This window comes from Clarias gariepinus, chromosome 16, assembly GCF_024256425.1.
Source record: "Clarias gariepinus isolate MV-2021 ecotype Netherlands chromosome 16, CGAR_prim_01v2, whole genome shotgun sequence".
In the NCBI taxonomy this organism is placed as follows: Eukaryota; Metazoa; Chordata; class Actinopteri; order Siluriformes; family Clariidae; genus Clarias; species Clarias gariepinus.
Genome location: NC_071115.1, coordinates 21,519,534 through 21,540,022, shown reverse-complemented (window position 1 = coordinate 21,540,022; position 20,489 = coordinate 21,519,534). Strand labels below are relative to the sequence as shown.

At 38.3% G+C, this 20,489-nt stretch overlaps 2 protein-coding genes across 4 annotated transcripts in view; one reads left to right on the top strand and one right to left on the bottom strand.

The window, feature by feature from the left end:
- LOC128544498 (mitochondrial import inner membrane translocase subunit tim16-like) overlaps positions 1–20,489 on the top strand; it is a 125,728-nt gene that overhangs the window by 69,072 nt on the left and 36,167 nt on the right. The window lies entirely within an intron of this gene.
- On the bottom strand, positions 1,631–19,107 carry vasnb (vasorin b). 2 transcript variants are annotated; one of them, XM_053514649.1, is made up of 3 exons: positions 18,910–19,107; positions 12,209–12,310; positions 1,631–5,297 (listed from the first exon to the last, which is right to left on the bottom strand). In XM_053514649.1, exon 3 carries the CDS (start codon positions 5,275–5,277, stop codon positions 3,262–3,264), a length of 2,016 nt encoding a protein of 671 aa, XP_053370624.1. In that variant the 5' UTR covers positions 5,278–5,297; positions 12,209–12,310; positions 18,910–19,107; the 3' UTR covers positions 1,631–3,261. The 2 variants fall into 2 exon arrangements, with proteins under 2 accessions (XP_053370624.1, XP_053370625.1); XM_053514650.1 differs by lacking the exons at positions 12,209–12,310; positions 18,910–19,107 and adding an exon at positions 11,159–12,189.

Genomic DNA, 20,489 nt, shown 5'->3' with positions numbered 1-20,489 from the left:
AAAGTCATTAAGGTAGTGTAAAGACAAATACCTGTCCGTATGCCAAGCTTTCATCACAAGCAAGTTTGATGAAGAGGATTATTGTAGTTCAGCAACAGCTATTAATCAAACCTCATATAATAATTCATTTAATAAGACATTTTCACCTCTAGGTTAAGCCTTGAATCTTGCAGAATTATCTTGCAGCACATTATTACACTTTTGTTAAACAAAGGTATGTACTCAATGTAATACTTTTCTATGGAATTTCAGGAAGATAATTTGAAGGGAAAAAAAACAAGCTTTCATGGTTACAATGGATTCTTTGAAAGTCTGAGCCTTAGCATTTAGTTTGGAACAGAGCCAAATGCCTGGACTCTTAAATTTGGAGAAAAAGAGCCTTTTATTGAAGGCTTCAGAGGAGAGAGGCAGACACACACACACACACATATGCTTAGGAACCTACCACCATCCACACATAGAGTAGTCATAGTGTTCTGGTGATTGAAGCATCTTGTGCGATTAATATGGTTGCTTGGCGCACGTTAAACTTTGAATACTGCTTTTTTATTTAATTGCCTTCTTACAGTTAGTTTATAGTTTTTCTTTACTACATGATGCTGTTGACCTTACTTGTGTGTGTGCATGCATATTTGTTTTCCTGCAGAGCACCGCTGGGTTGTTTTATGTGTCTACAGTAGGTTAACCTGAGTTTGAACAACAGCTTGCAGCTGGATTGTTTTGTTTTTGTTGCCAATGCTAAAAGGTTGTGTTTTTGGTTTTGACCCAGAATATATCTGACCATTTTAACCTGGTGGAGACGGGGAAGCCACTTTAAAAATGCAACTTTAAGAAGGTTTTCTTTTAGTAAAGTTGTAGCTGGAAGGTCCTCACAAGAACAGTAGGATAAGTGTTTCTGTGTCAGTCACAGGCATGCATGCAATAACAAACAATATCAGCATTTTTCTTTGTGTGAGGGGAGATAATTACAGAGAAATCTGGTTATTTGATGGTAATAAAAGGTTTGTTCTTAGTCACTTTCTCCCATTTGCCACAAGCAAAATCGTAATACCTTCCAGTCCTGTAAAAGTTGGTTCTGGGTGGTGCTTTTTACATTCCCTTACACAGCAGCCTGGTACCTCAGGGAAGCAGTTTACAAACTACTCAGCCTGAGAATGTTACTACATACACCATACCTCATCACCTCGAATAACAGAACTTCTTACTCCACCCAGAACACTAACAATGACAAAATATACAGTAACAAATATAGTTTTTTTTATTGATTTTTATTATTATTTATATTCACTGTTTAAAACAAAGATATTGTACAAATATATACACTTTAAAAAACATAGCGTCCCCTGCAAAATAGGGAAAAATCTAATCATACATATTGAAAATATTCTGAAATATTTTCAATGTCTCATACTGTTCACACTTTCCAGTTTGGATGTGTATGCCGACTGGCCAGCCTAACTTCAAATGCCACATCCATCTCAGTCAAATCCTCAGTCTGAGACCATGTTTGCATGAACGTATAATTGATCATGTGAAGCGCTATTAGTTAAACAGTAATATCGTTCCTCACTGAGGCAAACAAACAAATTTACCCATCTTCCTTTTATCTTTTTTTTTTTTTTTTTTGGGGGGGGGGGGGGGGGAGGATTTTTTGGGAATATAGCTTTAAAGAGAGATGTCTTCTGTACTTTGTTTCTATCCAGAATCACCATTCTCATTTGAGAAATATACTCAATTACATTAAAATTAGGTCTGGATATTTTGGGAGTTACTGTGCTCTAGGACATCTATTCAACCTCGTAATTAATGCGCACAACCAAGAGTACATTATTTGTGTTTAAGCAGGACAATAGCTGCATTCATTTAATTGGGGTGGTTTAACACCTCTGGTGCCATTTGGAACCCTAAAAAAGTTTTGGGAGTTTTGAAACTTTGGAAACATGCATGAGGGTAACAACCAATCTTAGTGCAAATTTACATTTTGTTGTGGTTTTAGTGTAAAATCAGTGTCAAATTATATTGTAAAATCAGCAAATGAACAAAATTTGGATATTTTAAAGACATTTTAATGTTAATATTTTTTTTAAATGAATAATTTAGTTTCTTTATTCTATAATTTGGTTCACATTGAGTCGCATTCAATGAGATCTCCATCAATATAAGCCTGAGGGAAATGCACAAAAATTCTTCTTCTATTGAACCTAGTATACTGGACAACTTGTGAGAAAGGTCCAAGTGGAAGACATCTATTGGATTCACACATTAGTGCAAAAACATTGTTTTCAATGATTATATTTAAAAATGAAAAAAGCCATATGTCTTTACCTGTGTTGAAAATGCATTTCAACATTACTGTATTTAAATATCAGTGGGACACAAATGACTACCCAATCATAGAATTATGCAGCTAATGTCCCTTTTTGTCTTTACTGCATATTAAACATTAACACAGAAACAGTACATCTGTATAAAAATACATATTTACCTTAAATGTATGTTACAACAAGATGGTTTATGGTACTTGTGTCAGACATAGTGAATACTTGTTCAAAGTGGTTATGGTGCAGAAGGTTTTTTTCACTGCTTACTCATTATTGTAATGAAATGAAAGGTATAAACAGAAAGTAAAACCATTACCAGTGTCTGATGCAGATTATAAAATTCATGTAGTGCAGTGGATTTAAGTTGAATGTCTACTTTTCTGAATTTAATAACCTTTGTTTCTAAAGCTATACTTTGGGGGAAAGAGACTAAAATCTAAACTCACATATAGCCAGGGCTTTAGTTAGATTCATGTATACAGTACACTTAATTTTATTTTAGAACTTCTGCCTTTAGAGAAACAAACTTTTTGATTGATTTGTAGGTAAAAGCCTGTTAAACGTTTTAAGAGTTTTGAATTTTGTTGTCTGCTTTATAGTGACAAGTGCTAAAGGAAGAAAGACATGTATATGTAACGAAAAACAAACCAACTACTCAAACAATAATATACATCCAAATGCATAAATTGTGACCTTCATATTTCACAATCAAAGGCAACACAATTATCACTATAATTTTAAAGTAACTAAATGAGTCCTCTTCATTTTCTCACACATGTTGGGCATTGTTCACCAAGTATAACTGATTTTGAGTTTCACATATAGGTAAAATCATGCCTAAAATGGTTCAACCATTAGTTTTTGTGCTACATTTTCGCCAAAAAATAAGATTTTTGGTTTTGATCAAAGATGCTTCAACAGACAGCCCCAAGTATCAAACTCAGGATGGCTTTACAATGTTCATATTGTGCGCAACACAGCAATCTTGTATGAGCGGTACCTCATAGTCCAAGTAATCTTTCTGTGCTGCAGACTGAGCAGACATTATATCTGTCTGTTTTTGAGGCAGGGCTCCATTGTCCATACCTGCTTTAACACCTTCCAATTCCAAATGTGAAGGGTCACAATACAGGTGTAATTGTTCTCTTTTTTTCCTGTGTCTGTACCATGCCAGACCAACAGAAACAGCCACCAGCATTACTAGGACAAGAATAGTCAATGTTGGCACAAGCATTGTTGTTAGCTGTGGATTCTCTACTTGTGCACTAGTCTGTTGCTGGTTTAATGTTTGAGCCTCTGTGCATACACTGTCTACATCACTAGTCTCATCCAGTGGACTGGCACAGATGGAATATGTGGAATTATGAAACAGTCCTCGCAATGTGTACTCTTGATAAGAGGCTGGAATATTGAGTTGCTTTGCACGTTTATCCAATCCTGAGAGGTTTCTATAAGTTAGTTTGACACCACGGATATATGGACGTCTTTCAATATAGCGATAAAGGTCCAGCTGTATAGATGAGCTTGTTACTGTTTGGGCTACAATTTCAGGCACCACACTTACTGTTGCAATAGAGACATTTTGGTCTTGATCCAAATCCTTTCTATTCTCGCAATATTTTCCTGAAGTCCCATGAGGACAAGTGCACTCAAAGCGACCCTGATGATCCAGCCAACATGTCCCTCCATTTAGGCAGATATTAGATGGACAATTTATGTTCGGATCTAAGCCAGTACTGCTGCTTGGGGAGGCTTGGACTGGAGGAAGAGGATGACTGTCTGTCCCTGGAGGAGGGTCACCACTGGCCTTAAGTGGGGGAATTGCATGGGTTGTGCTTTGCAAAGTGGTGATCAGAGGTGGGGACAGTGTAGTGGTCTTAGCTGGACTGATAGTAGTCTTTGCAGGGCATCCAAATTCGTGATGTCCCAGTCTTTCTAGCACCTTTCCTGCATTTCGAGGTGGAAAATGACAGCGTGTCTCCTCTGTCCTACCCAGCAATATCTGTTTATTACGCAGCCAGCTTGGAAACCAGGCAAGTTTGCAGAGACAGTTAAAGGGATTCTCTGCAACAGTCAGTTTTTTCATATGTGGGAAGAGGTGGGTCATGTTATCAGGCAAGCTTTGCAGGCTGAGGTTGCTGATGTCCAAATCCTGAAGCTCAGTCAGGTTCTCAAAATGTTCCCACCTCAAAGGACCCATGGGATTGCCAGCTAAATTGAGTCTGACTAGGCCCCTTGCCTCCCACAGCACTTGAGGAACAACCTTTAGTTTATTATTTGAAATATCCAGCTCATGAAGGTTTCTGAAGCTGGCTAAGAGCTCCTGATTCAGGGTGCTCAGCCCTAATCCACCCAATTTAAGCGACTCCAATTTGGGTGTCTGAAGAACAGTTGGCCCTGGTGAAGGAATTTTATTGAACCGCAAATCCAGGAGAAGCAGATGAGGCATTTTAAGAGCAGGTACTATTGTCAGTTCATTTTTGTACAGCTTTAACTCAAGTAACATTTCCAGACCATCAAAGGCTGCAGGGTGTATGGTCCGAATAAGGTTGCTGTAAAGATACAGCCTTTCTAGCAACTTCAGTCCAGCAAAACTCTCCTGTGAAATATGGGTGATTTGATTAGAGGAGAGATCCAGGTTACGTAGCGAAGATAGTGGCTCAAAAACACGGTCTGGCAGTTCATTTAGTTTGTTCTGACTTAGGTCAAGCATCTCTAGGCTTTCCAACTCAATAAAATCTTCCTGGTCTATAGTCTCAATTCCATTCTTGAAGACATACAGGTTTAATGTTGATGCAGGTACGTCAGAAGGCATCGTAGTGGCCTGGCGCGTATAACAAAAAATGGAGTCTGGACTTGAACAGGAACAGTCTTTTGGACATTTACTGGCCAATGCCCAGGATACCAACTGCAGGAAGAGGAGCAGGGATAGCTGCAGAGGCAGTAAGGGCTTCATGGTGCTTCTGACACTCAGCCCTAAAAAGAGAAATGCCAGATCATGTTAATGACCAAGAATTAATAAATATTAATAATCATTTAAATTACATTCTTCAGAAAAAAAAATCCCAAATAAGTCTTATAGATGGGCTTATTTATAATATATTTATAATATAATTTATAATATATTTCGAATATAAAAACTTTCTCGTTTCCATTCCTCCATAACACTACTACATATTTTGTACTTGGGATTCTCTATCTTTGAAGATAAATTGTTGTTTTGGCAAATTGTCATTAAAATGAGGCATACATTATGACATGTAAGGCAATATGATATAATTCTTATTTGTACGATTATACCTGAATCTCATTAGCAGAGTACATTTACTGTATGTCTTCACTGCTAGAGGTAACTTGAGGAGATGGTCATATTCTGAAACCCAAATTAAACTGCATCATGCATGTTATATAATAACTGACAGGAAGTAAGCTCACAAAGACACAGAGCAGGTTTCTGCAATTTGGCTCCGCTGTCTAAATGCAGGTTGGGTTGCATTTGAACAAAATACTTGGATGACTGCCATGCCATTTCAGCCACTAGAACAAGAAGGCTTCTGGTGGCTACACATGCATGTTTTTGTCTGTCTGTCTGTCAATATTTAAAATTACTTCATCTAAAGGATAAAAGAAATGCCTTAAATATGAAAACTTGGCAGGAGATTAAATAACCACAACATGGTCTGAGGGAGAAACTGTATAAAGGGTGTGATAGACACTATGATGTCATGTTCACTCCCAAAAGAATGTTTTCTTTTTCTAGTATTGTTAGTATTTTCAGAAATAGGAACTGTTGGTGTTTTATGAGGCCTGATTATGATTTTTAGTGTAGGTGCTGCTGGAAAACCCATTTAGATGTGTTAGTGCAGATAACACAAGAAGTAAAGCAGTTTGCCATGGTCAGTTAGTGTCAGAAGTCAAGGGTCATTGCTGTCCCATGGTGTTTCACCTCTATAGTCATGGCGACAATGTACTATTAATTTGAATACAGATAGCTTCTGTTAACGAGAAGAATGCAGAATGATACTTATAGAAGCTGTCTCAAAGGACCAACAACCTTGTCATATCAACATCACTTAAATCACTAAATTGACTGAATATTGTATATTGTGCTGCTCCCACATGATTGCCTGATTTAAAGGTGGTCTGCCTCCCTGCCATATTTTCTTGTGAGTGCAGCAGCTGAGTTTGTCTTGTTAGTGCAGAAGGAGCAATTCAGCCCAACTTTAGGCTTTTAGCAGACTAATGACTTTTCATCACTATGCTGTTGATACAACATCTGGCCCTCTGTACACATTTGACCATATCATTAGGTGAAACTGATTTCCCACAGAAATTACCTTATTGTTTTTTTTTTTTAAACACTGGTCCTTAATGGCATTTGAATACTCTTACGAAATCCTTTAACCAGAGATTCGTGAAATGTGTGCAAAAGAAAGAATGCCACAGCTGAACTATTAAAAGAACTTTTCTTTCCCTTCTTTTTAAAACCCAAAGTCAAAATAAAAAAAAACATGGGTGAATAAATTAAGTTAGTGAGAGGAAGGTGAAGCTTTGTCAGAAGAGAGCCAGCCAAGAGCAGGAACTGGAAGGGCATAGCAGTCCACAGAGAACTTTCCCTTCAAAACAAAGCCCAGGCACTCCAATGCAATTGGTGGTTTGCATTGTGTAACGTGGGAGAAGAAGAAAACTTTTCATGGACCCACTAATGCAAGCCTTTGGGTAAGGGCAGGAGTGAGAATACTTCATATTCTGAGGGCCTCATGGGTTTCCCAGAAAAGAATGGCTGCACTTACGGAGCACAGTTAGAAATGAAAACCAGAGCATACTTCAGTGTTTCATTCTTGACTGTTCACACTCCTACTCACAGGAGTCCCACATCATCTATGGTAGTAAAGAAGAACTGCAGCTGTGTGAAGTGCTGAGACTGATCTGTCTGATTTCTATGTGGGACAGAATATTAGATCATCTTTATTCCCTAGGAACTTAAAATGCCTATGAATCAGGACCATTCAAGCCCACTCCCACCCCATAGGATCACAGTTGGACCCCTCCACCCACAACCCATCAGCACCTCCACTGTCCATCAGCAGCAGCATAAGCAAGAGATCAGGGGTTAAGAAGAGAAAAGAGCAAATAGGAGAATGTAAAGCAAAGGCTGAGGAATCTCTTGCTGACAGCAAACCATGTCAGAAATGTAAACGATGAAACTCTGGTATGAGTGTTGTGTTTGAGTGTGTGTGGGGGGGTATTTAATATTGTTCACAGATAAAATACCTTGCTTTAAATGTTTATATATATTTTTTGCATCCTGTGTGATTAGAATATTTTTCACTTGGATGTCAATGCTAATATTTACAAAGGTCTATTGGCATGTCAGAGTTGCACTGTGGGTGTTGAAATAAAGGAGAATCCACAACAAAATTCTGTGTAAACTCTGTCTGGCCACCACTGCTTAAAAGAACATGCTAAATGTCTTTACTACATTGTATTAACTTGTTAAAGAAAATAAGAAGAAAGCATCAAAGCTTTGAGTGTGTTTAGTTGTCTAAGCCCCCATCTCAGGTCAGGCATGTTTGTCGGCTTGTCAGGAGCCAAAACCCATCTCCTCTTTTGTTTGGCCCGTGCCTGGCTGACATCACAGAGATAGATAGAGTCCTGTTTGCCACAGGTAAACAGGTAGGATTTCATAGGCAGCCGTTTTGAGTGTGTTACTTCCTCCAGGGTGCAGTGCAATGTGACACCTCCAGCATGTGTGTGTCTGTGCCAAACCAGGCTCCTGGGCCCTGTACTCACCCCACTAAAGAGGACAGGATGAGAATGTAGTTGAGTGAAGTGGAAAAGAAAGGCTGTAGTTTGTTGGTTTCCTTTCGCTTGTGTCAGGGGGATTAGAGAAGGCCAAATGTTACACCTGTGGACAGTCAGACAGCAGATACACATGCACCGTGGCAGGTACACACACACACACTTGTTGCTGGTACTGTGTCTCCCATCAGTATGGACCTATCTTTAATCTTTTGTAATGAAGAGAGCTCAGACAGAGCGGCTGCAAGAAACCTTTTCTAGCACAAAGCTCTGCTGTTGGCTCTGTCTCCCCCTCTTGCATATCAGTCAACACAGAGATAGTTCATTTAGATTACCTCCTCATACTGTGCCCTTTCAAAGCCTCCTGCTATAATGCCGATATTGTTCTCTGTGTGACTCGTCCCAAACTGTTCCAGAGTGTTAAACAATGTCCTTTAATAATTTTACCACATGTTGAAGTAAGTTAACATTGTTTTGCACTGAATCTGAGATCAGTAGTATTCTGGGTCATAGGTTATTCATTCTGGGACTGAGACAGACGTGACCTTATGGATGGGATTTCTTTTGTGACTAGTTCCTCACTTCCATCTCTCTCTCATCTCTGGAAGTTTTTGCTTACCACTGTCGCCTCAGCCTTGATGAAATGAGATTTAGTTGAATTGAACCTAAGGCATAAAACTGTTCCTGAATTTAAAGGACACCACACAACTGGGTGATTTGTCTAGAATCCTTCATCAGGCAACTGGGAACACCATGTGACAGTTAGTGTGAGGGTTTTCTTTGTGTTCTGCATGGTCCGGTGTGTCTGCTTCTCACAGCTGGTCATACACACTGAACACAACATTTCACATAGTATAAGCATGCCACATTGAGCATGGACAAAGTAACTAACGTCTGATGAGTTGGACTATCACTAAAATCTATGCTCTTAAATTTCACGAGCATTTTTTATTTTGTTGTGCAGTGAGGAGGACACAATACATGTACACACTTGAACTACAATTCAGATATTACCTAAATGCAGGTACCTTGGATGTATAAAAAGTTCAGACCAGTTTTTAGGAATATTTCCTTTACAGTACTACAACTTTAGATAAATTAGGGCTAAATAGACATTCCCAAAAAAAATCCAATCTTGCTAATACACTTTTTATTTATTCCTGTTCTCTTTGATTTTGTGAATGATCGAATATCTGTAACTATACAGAAAGAGACTGTTAAAGGACAGATGCTGTTCTGTGTTCTACCCTACAGTATATCACTGGCTCTTGTCAAGTCAGTCTCTGACCCTTCACTTTCACTCTCCTCTTCCTCTCATTTTATCATTTGCACCTGAACTCTGCATATCATCAGCAACATGCCTTACCATAACTCATGAACTAATGTAACTATGTGGAGGCTTTAAGTTCAGGGTAGGTATGCCAAACATTCTAACTGGATATGTATACTTACTGTATATTTTCTTTTTACATTCATTCTCGTATGCAGCATTTTTAACAACGTATTTATTTATGCTTATGAGTAAGAGACCATTTGTAAGATGCCTGTTTCACTGGCTTTTTATGCTAGGAGGCATTTTCTATAAACCCCACATTTTGGCACATAAATCCACGGAAGCGCATGCAAGATAAACAGCACAACACAAGCCTTTACTTAGTTTTGTGTACTTTGGAGCATTCCCTTTTCGTTGGTCATGAGCCAATAGCCACAATCCCCCTTCACGCCTGCTTCCATATGTAGAGTACTTATAGCACAACAAGGCTTTATTGCTCTATTATCTGAACCTGACTAAAATTGCAAAATCCCATAAGAAATGTACATGGCTAAGACTCTTCATCTCCAATCCTAAATGCTATTAATTGCACATCTCTACAACAGCCTAAAAGAGGTTTCAAAGTTTTTGCACACAGGGACTCCTTTAACTGTCTCTTTAACTGTCCCTGACTTACTAGCTTACTAACACACAGTATGACTGCAGATCAATCTCTGCTATCTGTTATCACCCAAATGAAAATAGGTTCCCTGTTGATTCTGATTGCTCTCAATGTTTTCACCTATTGCCATCTTAGGGAGCTTTTCCTTGCCACCATCACCCTTGGCTTGCTTTTTAGGGACAATCTTAGCATTTTGATTTAATATATATACTCAAACATTATATATATATATATATATATATATATATATATATATATATATATATATATATATATTTTTTTTTTTTTATGAAGCTGCTTTGCGACAATGACCACTGGTAAAAGTGATATAAAAAATAAAATTCTGTTGCAGTCTTGAACTAAATGCCTCTCCGAATTATCTGTGTTCTTGTGCAGAGAGGGATAGAGAGCACATACCCTGTTGTCACATTGAACAAATTTGCTAATTAAAAGATGTGTGACTGAAGATGTATGTGTGACTTTAGCTGGAGTAAATGTTGTAAAGCATGATGCTTCATGCAGAGGTGACGTGTATAATCAAGGTGTGCAATCTATGAAAACATAATCCAAATAATATTATGTGGAACACACATGCTATATCTCAGGCCTCACTAGGCAAACAGGCCACATATTAACATGAGGGATGTATAGTCAGATCTGTAAAGTTTTTTGTTTAGAGGCAAAATTTCTATTTTGCCTATTTTTTGAGCCTCTGAAAATTATTATAACTACTTGATGTTTTGTTAAACCCCTTAATTTAAATTTTAAAGTCTACATTTCAATTTTGCTGTTGTCCAAATACTTGAAACATTGAACTGTCTGGGTATATGTAAGTGTGTAAGTGTGAACACACTGCAAGGCTTAGCCTAAAACAAACATGAGTGGATGTCGCTCTGTGTATTTTTAGGCAGATCCTCTTTAGCGTTTATGTTTAAATGTTTGCTAAGCCTCAAGAGAGAAAACACAGCCTGTCCATATAAAAAGACACTAATTTATTACAGCCTGCACCAGTGGCTACAATTCTATAAATATTTGTGTGTATGTATGTAAACGCTATGCCTGCATTATAGCCTTTATCGTTTCTCTTTCAACTGCCGGTACCTTGTGTCAGTTAAAGAGCTTGGAAGAGTCGCTGGGCAATTAGTGCGCTTAGTGTTGCGTGTTCCTGCTTGAGGCTCTGGTCTGCTGCCTTCTGGCTAGGAACAGAGCGGAGGCATTATTCCTTAGCTTTATTGCTCTTGTAAGATCTCAGGCAGTACAACAGTGGACTTCACAAACACATCATCGCAGACCTGCACAGGTGTAGCAGCATGCCTGGCCAGGCCACTGACTAATCCCTCGCACATCACACAGCTGCGCCAAGGCACCAGTGACTATTACATTCCTTATGCACACACATACAGACATATTATTATATCTCGCCTGTGCCTGCACTTCTCCATTGTAAACTGTAAAATTCTCCATTATCATGTTTTTTAACATGTATTAATCACTGCTCCATGCACCACCATTCTCATGTACTGCATGTGACAAACACACTGCTTTTAGAGCTGAGCAATATCTCCTATAAATTCAATCTCCAATTTTTTCAAAACTATTTTTTTTTAAGCAAAGCCAATATAACCAAACATAAACTGCTTATATGGACTAAAAGTACAAACTAACATGTTTTCTTGTTATTTTAGAAAAACAGTAATCAGTACAACAACATACACTCCTCTTTTTGTGATTAACAAACTTTCAACAGTCTTTACAAATTCTGGTTATTCTAGCAAAATATGATGGATTATGATGGATTAAGCTATAGACCTAAATTACTCGTTATAAAAGAAATAGTTGTAAAAAAACAACTGTGGCATCGATAAAATCCCATAAATTTGTATTAATTAATAATAATGAATAATCGTGCAGCTCTAACTGCTTCATTTAACTTTTTAAAATCTGCGGTACCGGATCTCAGTAGAAATCTCTCTCTCACTTTCGCAACTATTTAGACAGGATTTGTTTTGTTTTAGAAACAGTTCTATGGTTATGGAGAATCATGGTTTTAATCATGATTCCTAAAATTCATTAAACACTAAGTGGAGTTTCTTTTCCATTTATCAGTTAAATTACTTTCCAGGTTACAGACGGGTTAATAGGCAAACTCACCTGGGTAAATAAATCTGTTTTTCTCCACCTCGTTCTTCTTTCTCTCTTCTTTGTCACTTGTTCTCACAGGCTTGCTCCTTTTCTCTAAATCCTCTGCTGCCTCTGGAAGAGACAGAGGAAAGCAGTGGTTAATAAGAGATGAGCATGTGCGTATGTGCGTCTCAGCCTCTGTGGCGGATGTGACAACGTGATGTGATATCATACAAGGCCTGCTGTCTGTGACTTTTTTTTTTAAACTCTCTTCTTTCACTTTAATAAACAGTGTAATGGCAGATCAAATTTAAGAAGTAAAACTGCTATATTTTCTATGATTTTTATTAGTTTCAAATACGAATAATTTTTTGTTGCTGAAACAGCTAGAATACAAATGATGAAAGTATTTGAATAGTACAATGGTAATAGAATTGATCCGCAGTGTGTGTTTAACTCTTTAAAAGCATTTATACAGGGTGGCACAGAAACCTGGATTCATAGGCAATTTCTTAATTCTTAATATCTTCATTTCCTTAAATAAAATGTTTCAGACCCAAGGTGGCTTTAAAACTGAAACAAACACTTGATGTTGTTGTTTTTTTTTTTTTGCATCTAAAGTCTCTATGAGAGTCATGTCTGCATAGTACAACATTAGTTCTAAAACATTAAGAGCTGTTACAGAACTTTTTTTTGTCTAGCACATACACAAGGATGACCAAGGATAAGGCCAGAGACCATGAGTTGGAGCATTTGCTTAAGTTATACTTTTAAATATTTTTTTGCTTGCTAATCCAAACTTTTGGACCACCCTGTATAGACTTGTGTAAAGGAGGAAGCGAGGTTCCAAAGAACCAGGGGAACCGTCGAACATGTCAGCTGTCAATAAATTGTGTAGGTATTTCCGTGTCATATGCACACACACAAACAAACAAACAAACAAGTACACACAGCTTTCAGCTGGCATGCAAGGTGACAGCTTTCTAGTCTGTCAACACCTTTTTAACAGTATCAGCTTAGAGAGAGAGAAAGACAGAGAGAGTGTGTGTGTGTGTGTGCGCGTGTGTATGTGGGTTGCTGTCAAATTCCGGCTTAGCATGCTTAAAAATGATGTGTCTGAAAAGGTAACAACGTCTACTTTGAGGTAGTTGATGCATGCACGCGCACGTGTGCGTAGGTGTATGTGTGTGTGTGTGTGCTGTTTCTGTAATACCTAAGGCAGTTAAGACACAGACTAAGCTGACACATATGCACAGCGTAATGTGTGTGCAGTAAATACAAAACAGTGTGTCCCTGTGACTGCCTACAGATAACAGCTTTAATTAAGTGTGTCATTATTTGAAGCACGAAATAACATATTTTACATATATTTTACACACACACACACACACACACACACACACACACACACTGATTCTATATCTTTTTTAATCTAAAATGTCCAGCATGAATTTTTCAAACTTTTCTGTACATGCATGTTAATTCCACATTGATTCATCAAACCCAGTGTACACACTTGTGTCATTTAAAACAACACAATAAGTATAAAACAACAAAATCAAAATCTGTCTTAGTTGCTAAACCACTTCTGGAGGTGAGAGGCACATCTCAGCCAGATGTCATACAAGTAAAACTGTGTCAGTGTCTCTAAAACATGTGACAACCAAAGCTTACCATTACAGTACATTACATCATAATCCTCGAGTGTTATAAATGAGGTTAAAATCAGCATCTAATATTCTTATGTACTGATGCAGCACTAGTTTCTGTGTAAAACTACTAAAGTGGAAAGTAATAGATTAATTTGCATATTAACACTTGACATGACAATCAGATGTTAATCTGACTAACTAGAAACATTTGACTACATTTGTACATGTGTTGTTTATTTCCTGTGTAAATAAACAAAGTAAACGCTGAGGGGTCAGTGGTTAAGGCATTGTACTACGGTGTACATTAAAATCCCACAAACCACCAAGTTGTCCCTGTTGGGCCCCTGAGCAAGGCCCTTAACGCTCAGATGTATACTGAGATAAAAATGTAAGTCGCTCTGGATAAGGGCATCTGCCAAATGCCTAAATGTAAATGACATCTCTGTACCAGTGCAGTGTTCCACTGCTGTTTGTTCTGTTTTAATATTTATTTGTTACAGATGAAATGTTACTATCATTTGCAAGTCTAGTACCACATGACCCTCTTCAAACTAGTATATCTTGAAACTAGTTTCATATTACACATCTTACTAAAGTACACTCATGGGTTGCCAAACTTGTAAAACAACTTCACAAAAAAATGTATTTGTATCAGAGTTATCCTGACAGATAAACAGGCTTCATGTAGTGCAGCTCTAATAATCCTTCTCTCTCTCTCTTGCTCTTTCTCTCTTTACTGGACACAATGCTGTGTGGTTGTCAGTTTATTTGTATCAGTGTTAACCTGTTAAACTCTTAACTTACCTAAGTGTGTGTTTGTGTGTGTGTGTGTGTGTGTGTGTATGTGGACATTCCTCACTCTCCTGGCTTATAGGGTTAAAGTGTGCCACTCTAAAGCTGAAAACGTTCGCCCTGATTCACACCTGAGGGCTCATCTGCTAAAAAGATGTCCAAATAACAGACAAACACAGATCATGAGACTTCCCTGCTGAAAATGTCTCACAAAAAAAAGTTTTTTACAGACAATACCATGTCCTTAATGTGTTCAGTGATTTGTAATTTAACTACTGCTAATTAAAATTCGTGAAATCTTGCCTGCCTCTAAAAATCACAGGACTTCCTAAAGCTGCATCCGGGAGAAGATTTATATAACAAAAAAGATGCCTTCTACATTTTCCACAATTACGTAAAAAACATGGGTTTTCATACATCAGTGTATACAAAAATAAGAATTAAAATAAATTACATATTTTATATAAGCATGATATTTTATTATATGTCCCATGGCAGCTTGTTATATTAAGTGCTTAACCTAGGAACATGCTCACTCACTTCTAAAAAAGAAATTCCTGGCATCTTTACTACCATTGTGCAGAATATACTCAGATACACATTTCACACACAGCTATCGTAAAGTGTTCATTTTCTCTGCCACCCTGGAACAAGGCTCAGCTAAAAAGGCTCCTGAGCGAGCACACACATATGGTTGAGGTGGAACTCTGAGCATAGCATTGAGATTAGGTAACTGTAGATTCATGAAATTGTGTGTGTGTGCACGCATGTGTGTTATCAGAGCGACGCTTGCATCCAAACCCGGTGTATGACATTATCATAAAGAAATCTTGAGCTAGTTCTCACTTATCTTCTAATCAGTTTTTGAGTGAAGTTTAAGTGTTTTTCTTGCTGACTTGTTTGAATGTGCATTAGTCATTAACTGTAGCTGGTTAAGCATTTGACCTTGTGTGGAGTTCAAGGCTGTGGTCAAACATAGCTCTGAGTGTGTTTCTGAGCAGCTACATCTATCAGTGCAGTGTTTTTTGTTGTTGTTTTTGCCTCCTCTGTTTCAGGCCTCATTTCCCCAATTACAGTTCTGTCAGAGTGTAATTACAATCTTTAGATTAAAAGTCATTTCTCTTCTTTTACTGCTTGCCTGAAACGCTGCAATTTTGTGGTGGCTTCCTGAGATGCGTTCACTCCCTCTGTCTCTTTTTTCTGCCTCTTTCTCTCTCTCTCTCTCTCTGCCAAGGACAAATAAGTGGACAAAGTGGCAGCATTCTGATTTTATTCATAGTCATATTCATGGTGCTGTAAATGGGGAATGAGACAGCAGTCAGTTGGCCAAAGTGTACATGGTAAGTTGTAGATGAAAGAAAATGGCTGAAATGGGGATGGTTTAGGGTTTGTACAGCTTGTGGCCATGGCATAAAGCACCTGCATGTGTTCATTTACTTTGAATTTTTGATGTGGTTTTTCTCAATGCATCATTTAGGACTATTTATCAAACTCTGCTTTAGTTTGCTTTGGCAGGGACAAAGCTTTAATTCACCCACTCACTGCTTGGTGGGTTGACTGTTGAATCATTGGCACTGTATATATGATTAAATCTCAGAAAGCTGAGCTACAATAAGAGTTGAAAGACGTGAAAACAACTCTGAAAGACCTGATCACATGAAAACGCTTTCAATCTCACCACAAAATCTTTCACGGTGACTCACAGCAACTTACAATATCATTAAAAAAAATTATTCAGTACATTTTAATTTGCATAGTGCTTTTAAAATTACATTCTGTCAAAGTAGTTTTCCTGAAACCACAATATAGACTTATATATATAGCCCTAGCAAACCTGGGGCGAAGTTGGCATGAAGGAGAAAACTTGTTCCAGACTCATAAAGCATCCCGACCTGGGGATATATGTAACAATGTGTAATGTGCTTATGTCATTGGTGGCCTACAGATTATCTCTGTTATTGGTTTTGATGAACTATTTTTTAGAAAGATAAAGATTTTCCCTTACTGCCTACTGACTCAGGTCTCACCCTCCCCAACAGTGTTTAACTCCCTCAGTCGAGAAGTTGTGGCAAAGGACACACAGCTTCTAATCAGTATTAAAATAAAAAATAAGCAGGCCAGTGCATGTGTCTTTATCAGAAAAAAAGGGACAAAAATGACTAAATAAACACCAACAATGAATTTCTTACTACTGAATTGGCCAAAGTCTTTGTTTTTTCAGGTTTTTCTGAACGGAGCACCATCATTTTGCTTTCAAATAGTTTGCCAAAGCAAGCATACTGATGGACCAAAGAACACAATGAGCTATTTGAAAAAGAGAAAACAGAGATGCACTGGCTGTATAAAAAAGGAAAATATTTCACAGCTACTCTCTAGATGTCATTTGAGAGGAAAAGGCAGACAGGGCACAGGTCTATAACACAGCCTTTTATGATCATCCTGTTGCTTTGGCAAGGTATGTGCATGTATGTGTGTGTGTGTGTGTGTGTTTGAACAGTCAGTTTAGCAGAAAGTCGGGCTGCTGTTCTGCAGTTTGAGTGATGGTGTTTGGACAGGGTAGTGGAGGATCAGCAGGGGACTGTTATTCTCACACTACATCTACTGCAAGGAAACCTGGTGGTTAAAGTAATGTGTGCCACTCTTCATGACTCTTTTTGAAACTTTTTTTATGTTTGACAAAATGTAGTTAGGTTTTCATAAAACTAGCAAAAACTGCTGTGAAATGTTTCTTTACATTTTTTATATCCTGTGTTATTTCTTGTTAAAGTTAAAGTGCATATACGAGTAAAATAAAATATTCTGTTTTGTTTTTAAATGATGTGACTGACTACAGCACTGACCAACTTATAATAATATTTCACTCTTGATTTAACAACCAAGTATTAAGCTCCAGCTCTAGGTCCAATCTTTCAGAAGCAGAGTTTTGCATATAAAATGTAAAAATGCATTTAATAACTAGTTACCTGCACAAGAATTATATTTGCTTTAAATAAGAATAATAATAATAAAAACTTAATGTTTCATCAGTATGATGGTGCTCCGAGGACAGAGCACAAGTCTTTCGGGTTTTTTTTTTGTCTAAATTATCCTTTTACTGTATATTCTTTTTACTGTCACACAAATATCTGCAAACAGCACCAAATATGTATATGCACTATTAGAAGTCACTAAACTTTTCTTTGTTGCTAGGTTGGTACATCATCAAGAGTACATATTTTGTATTTTTAGTCTGTATCGTTTCTGTGGGAAGGTGCATGTGATGTAAAAGCGTAATGCTTTAAATGCTTTAAAGTTTGTACCACTCCTGTAACAAGGAAAATACATTTAATTATCTTATGTCTGACATTCAAATGGTTACATCAGTAGCGTAAATATAATATGCATATTATTATAAGATACTAATAATGAGTTTCATCCTTATAGAATAAAATAGAATATTACAAAAATGAGCTGCATATATAAAAGCTCACCAAGAACGATTATGATCTGGTTTAAAAAAAATAACACAATGTGACTGTCCTTATCTCCAGGAAAATATATGGCCAGAGCTTTGTTTAGGTTAGAAGGCAGATAGGAGAGAGGGGAGTTTTAAGGTTAATTAAACCCTGCTCTGATACAGGGGGAAATATGGCAGAAAATTCTAGGCGAAAAAAAAATTGATCATGAGATAATCATTTGCTCCCAATTTCTGTATGACCCTCTTCCTGTTAAACAATAGGGCAGACAGGAGCCCTGCTTTAACTGCTCAGGATGTCCTGCACATCACGCATGTGAGTCTCAGAGCTGATCTGTAGATAATTCACTACCAATTCAGTGTAACACAGACTCGGTGGACTGCGCTGTGGGGTGTGATGTGTGACGATGTGACACTCCGTATAAGGAAAAGCGGGTAAAAAAAAGCCTCCCGGCGGTGCGGTGTCCTGCGGTGTCCTGCGGTGAGACAGAGCGGGACACTCCGAACCATCAGAGGGACTCACGCAAGTCCATGGACATACAGGGAGCGTCTAAAGTTTCATTAAAACCCGTTTTCATCACTTTTAAAATGTTTGTTTTTAAACTTTTTTGTTCATGATAATTTTATCATGTTGCTAATATGTAAATATCATCACCCGGGGCGGAAAGACTTTTTGTTCCTCGTTCAATTTACTCTGACACAGATCCTAATTCTGTGCTTTTATGCTCTATCTATAACAAGGGAAATCAGCACAATAAACTCAGAGTCTCCGGACTTTTCGTTTTATCTTTACAAGCTTTGTTTTGTTTAAATGATTTAAATAAGCCACTTACCGAGCGCATTAACGTATCTTCCCAGCAGATTTTAGTTTCTTATTAAGGAGGGAAAGCCTTGTAAAGCCGCCATTAAATAAAATCCCGTGAACTCGGCTCGCTTTATTTCACCGGTTTACACACCGAGACGCTGATCTCTCTCTCTCTCGCTCTCTCGCTCTCTAGTGCGCGCGCAGCCGTGCGTGTCCGCGCAGTGTACTTGCGGCTCGCGCCTCAGCTCGCTTAGAGCAAACAGAGGTTTTACCGGCGAGTAGGCTGGACCAGTGGTTACGAGTGGGCGTGGTAAGCAGAGCCACACGCCCGCGAGCGCATACTCTAAAGCTGCGATGCATATTTCGGTTTGCCTCGTGCCTTCGGTTTGCCTTATAACTCACCCAACCGGTACACACAAGCATCTGGAGACAGAATGCTTCTGAACAGACATATCTCTCAGCTTCTTAAACAAAACGAAGAATGCATTTTAAATGCAGACATATACACCGATCACTAGCGATTCTATTGGATCAGCCTTTACTCCCTACAGTATGTGCATCAGTAAGCCGGTTCACCGTTTTCCCTTCCTTGCTCTGACCCAGTGCTCCAGCCATCACAATTTGGCCCTTGTTACAAAAACCACAAAAATCCTTAGGCTTGCCCATTTTTTTGCTTTCAACACATCAACTTCAGGAAAAAAGGTTCGCTTTCTGCCTAATATGTACCACTCACTTCCAGCTACCATTGTATTGAGATATATTTAAACTATATGTAGCTACGGCCAAAATATAAAACTGTGATGTTCCTAGGCTGCAGTAGTAAGGGCATACTAAAAGTGACTCAAGGAAGGAAAACTGGTGAACTGGCAGCAGGGTCATGGGTAGCTAAGGCTCACTGATGCACAAGTGGAGAAAAGGGTAATACTGGTTCCAACAGAAAGGTGTTAGAACACATAGGTTATTACTGTTTTGGTGGCAACCCTCTAGTCCTATAAGAATCCAGGACATCCCCCAGATGCTTAACCAAATTGTAGAATTTGGAGACCATTGAACTCATGGTCTCCATCGAACCATTGCTGAACAGTTTATTGCAGTGTAGAAGTGTGCATTATCCTGCTGGCTATGAAGGGGTGTACTTGGAATATTTAGGTAGGTGGTGCATGTCAAAGTATCGATCCTTCCCAGCAAAACATTGACTCTAGCATCACACTACCTTTTGCCGACTGCCTTTCTTCCCTCAGTACTGTACATCCCTGTGCCATGTCTTCCCTACGTAAACAACACACACACATGGCCATCCACATGATACACAGCAAAATGTGATTAGTCAAACCAGGGTAACTTCCTCTCTTGCACTATGTTTCAGCTTTGTTGCTCATTTGAATGCTCTTTTGGCAGTTGACAGGGGTCAGCTCCGGTACTCTGACCCTGTAGGAGCAATATTGTCTGCCAGGTTTAAATAGTATTTGTACTGTAGGCTGCAGAAACTGCTGCTGCTGATTTTGCATTTGAAAAAAAAAAAAATACTTTTGTGACGACCCATGTGTATTTGTGTCACCGTTGGATTGAACTGCTCCGCCTCCTAATTAGTTTGATCAAGGACACCTG

Bases quoted from the DNA above. Each gene is read 5' to 3' on its own strand.
- vasnb (XM_053514649.1), bottom strand. From the start codon at position 5,277: ATGAAGCCCTTACTGCCTCTGCAGCTATCCCTGCTCCTCTTCCTGCAG.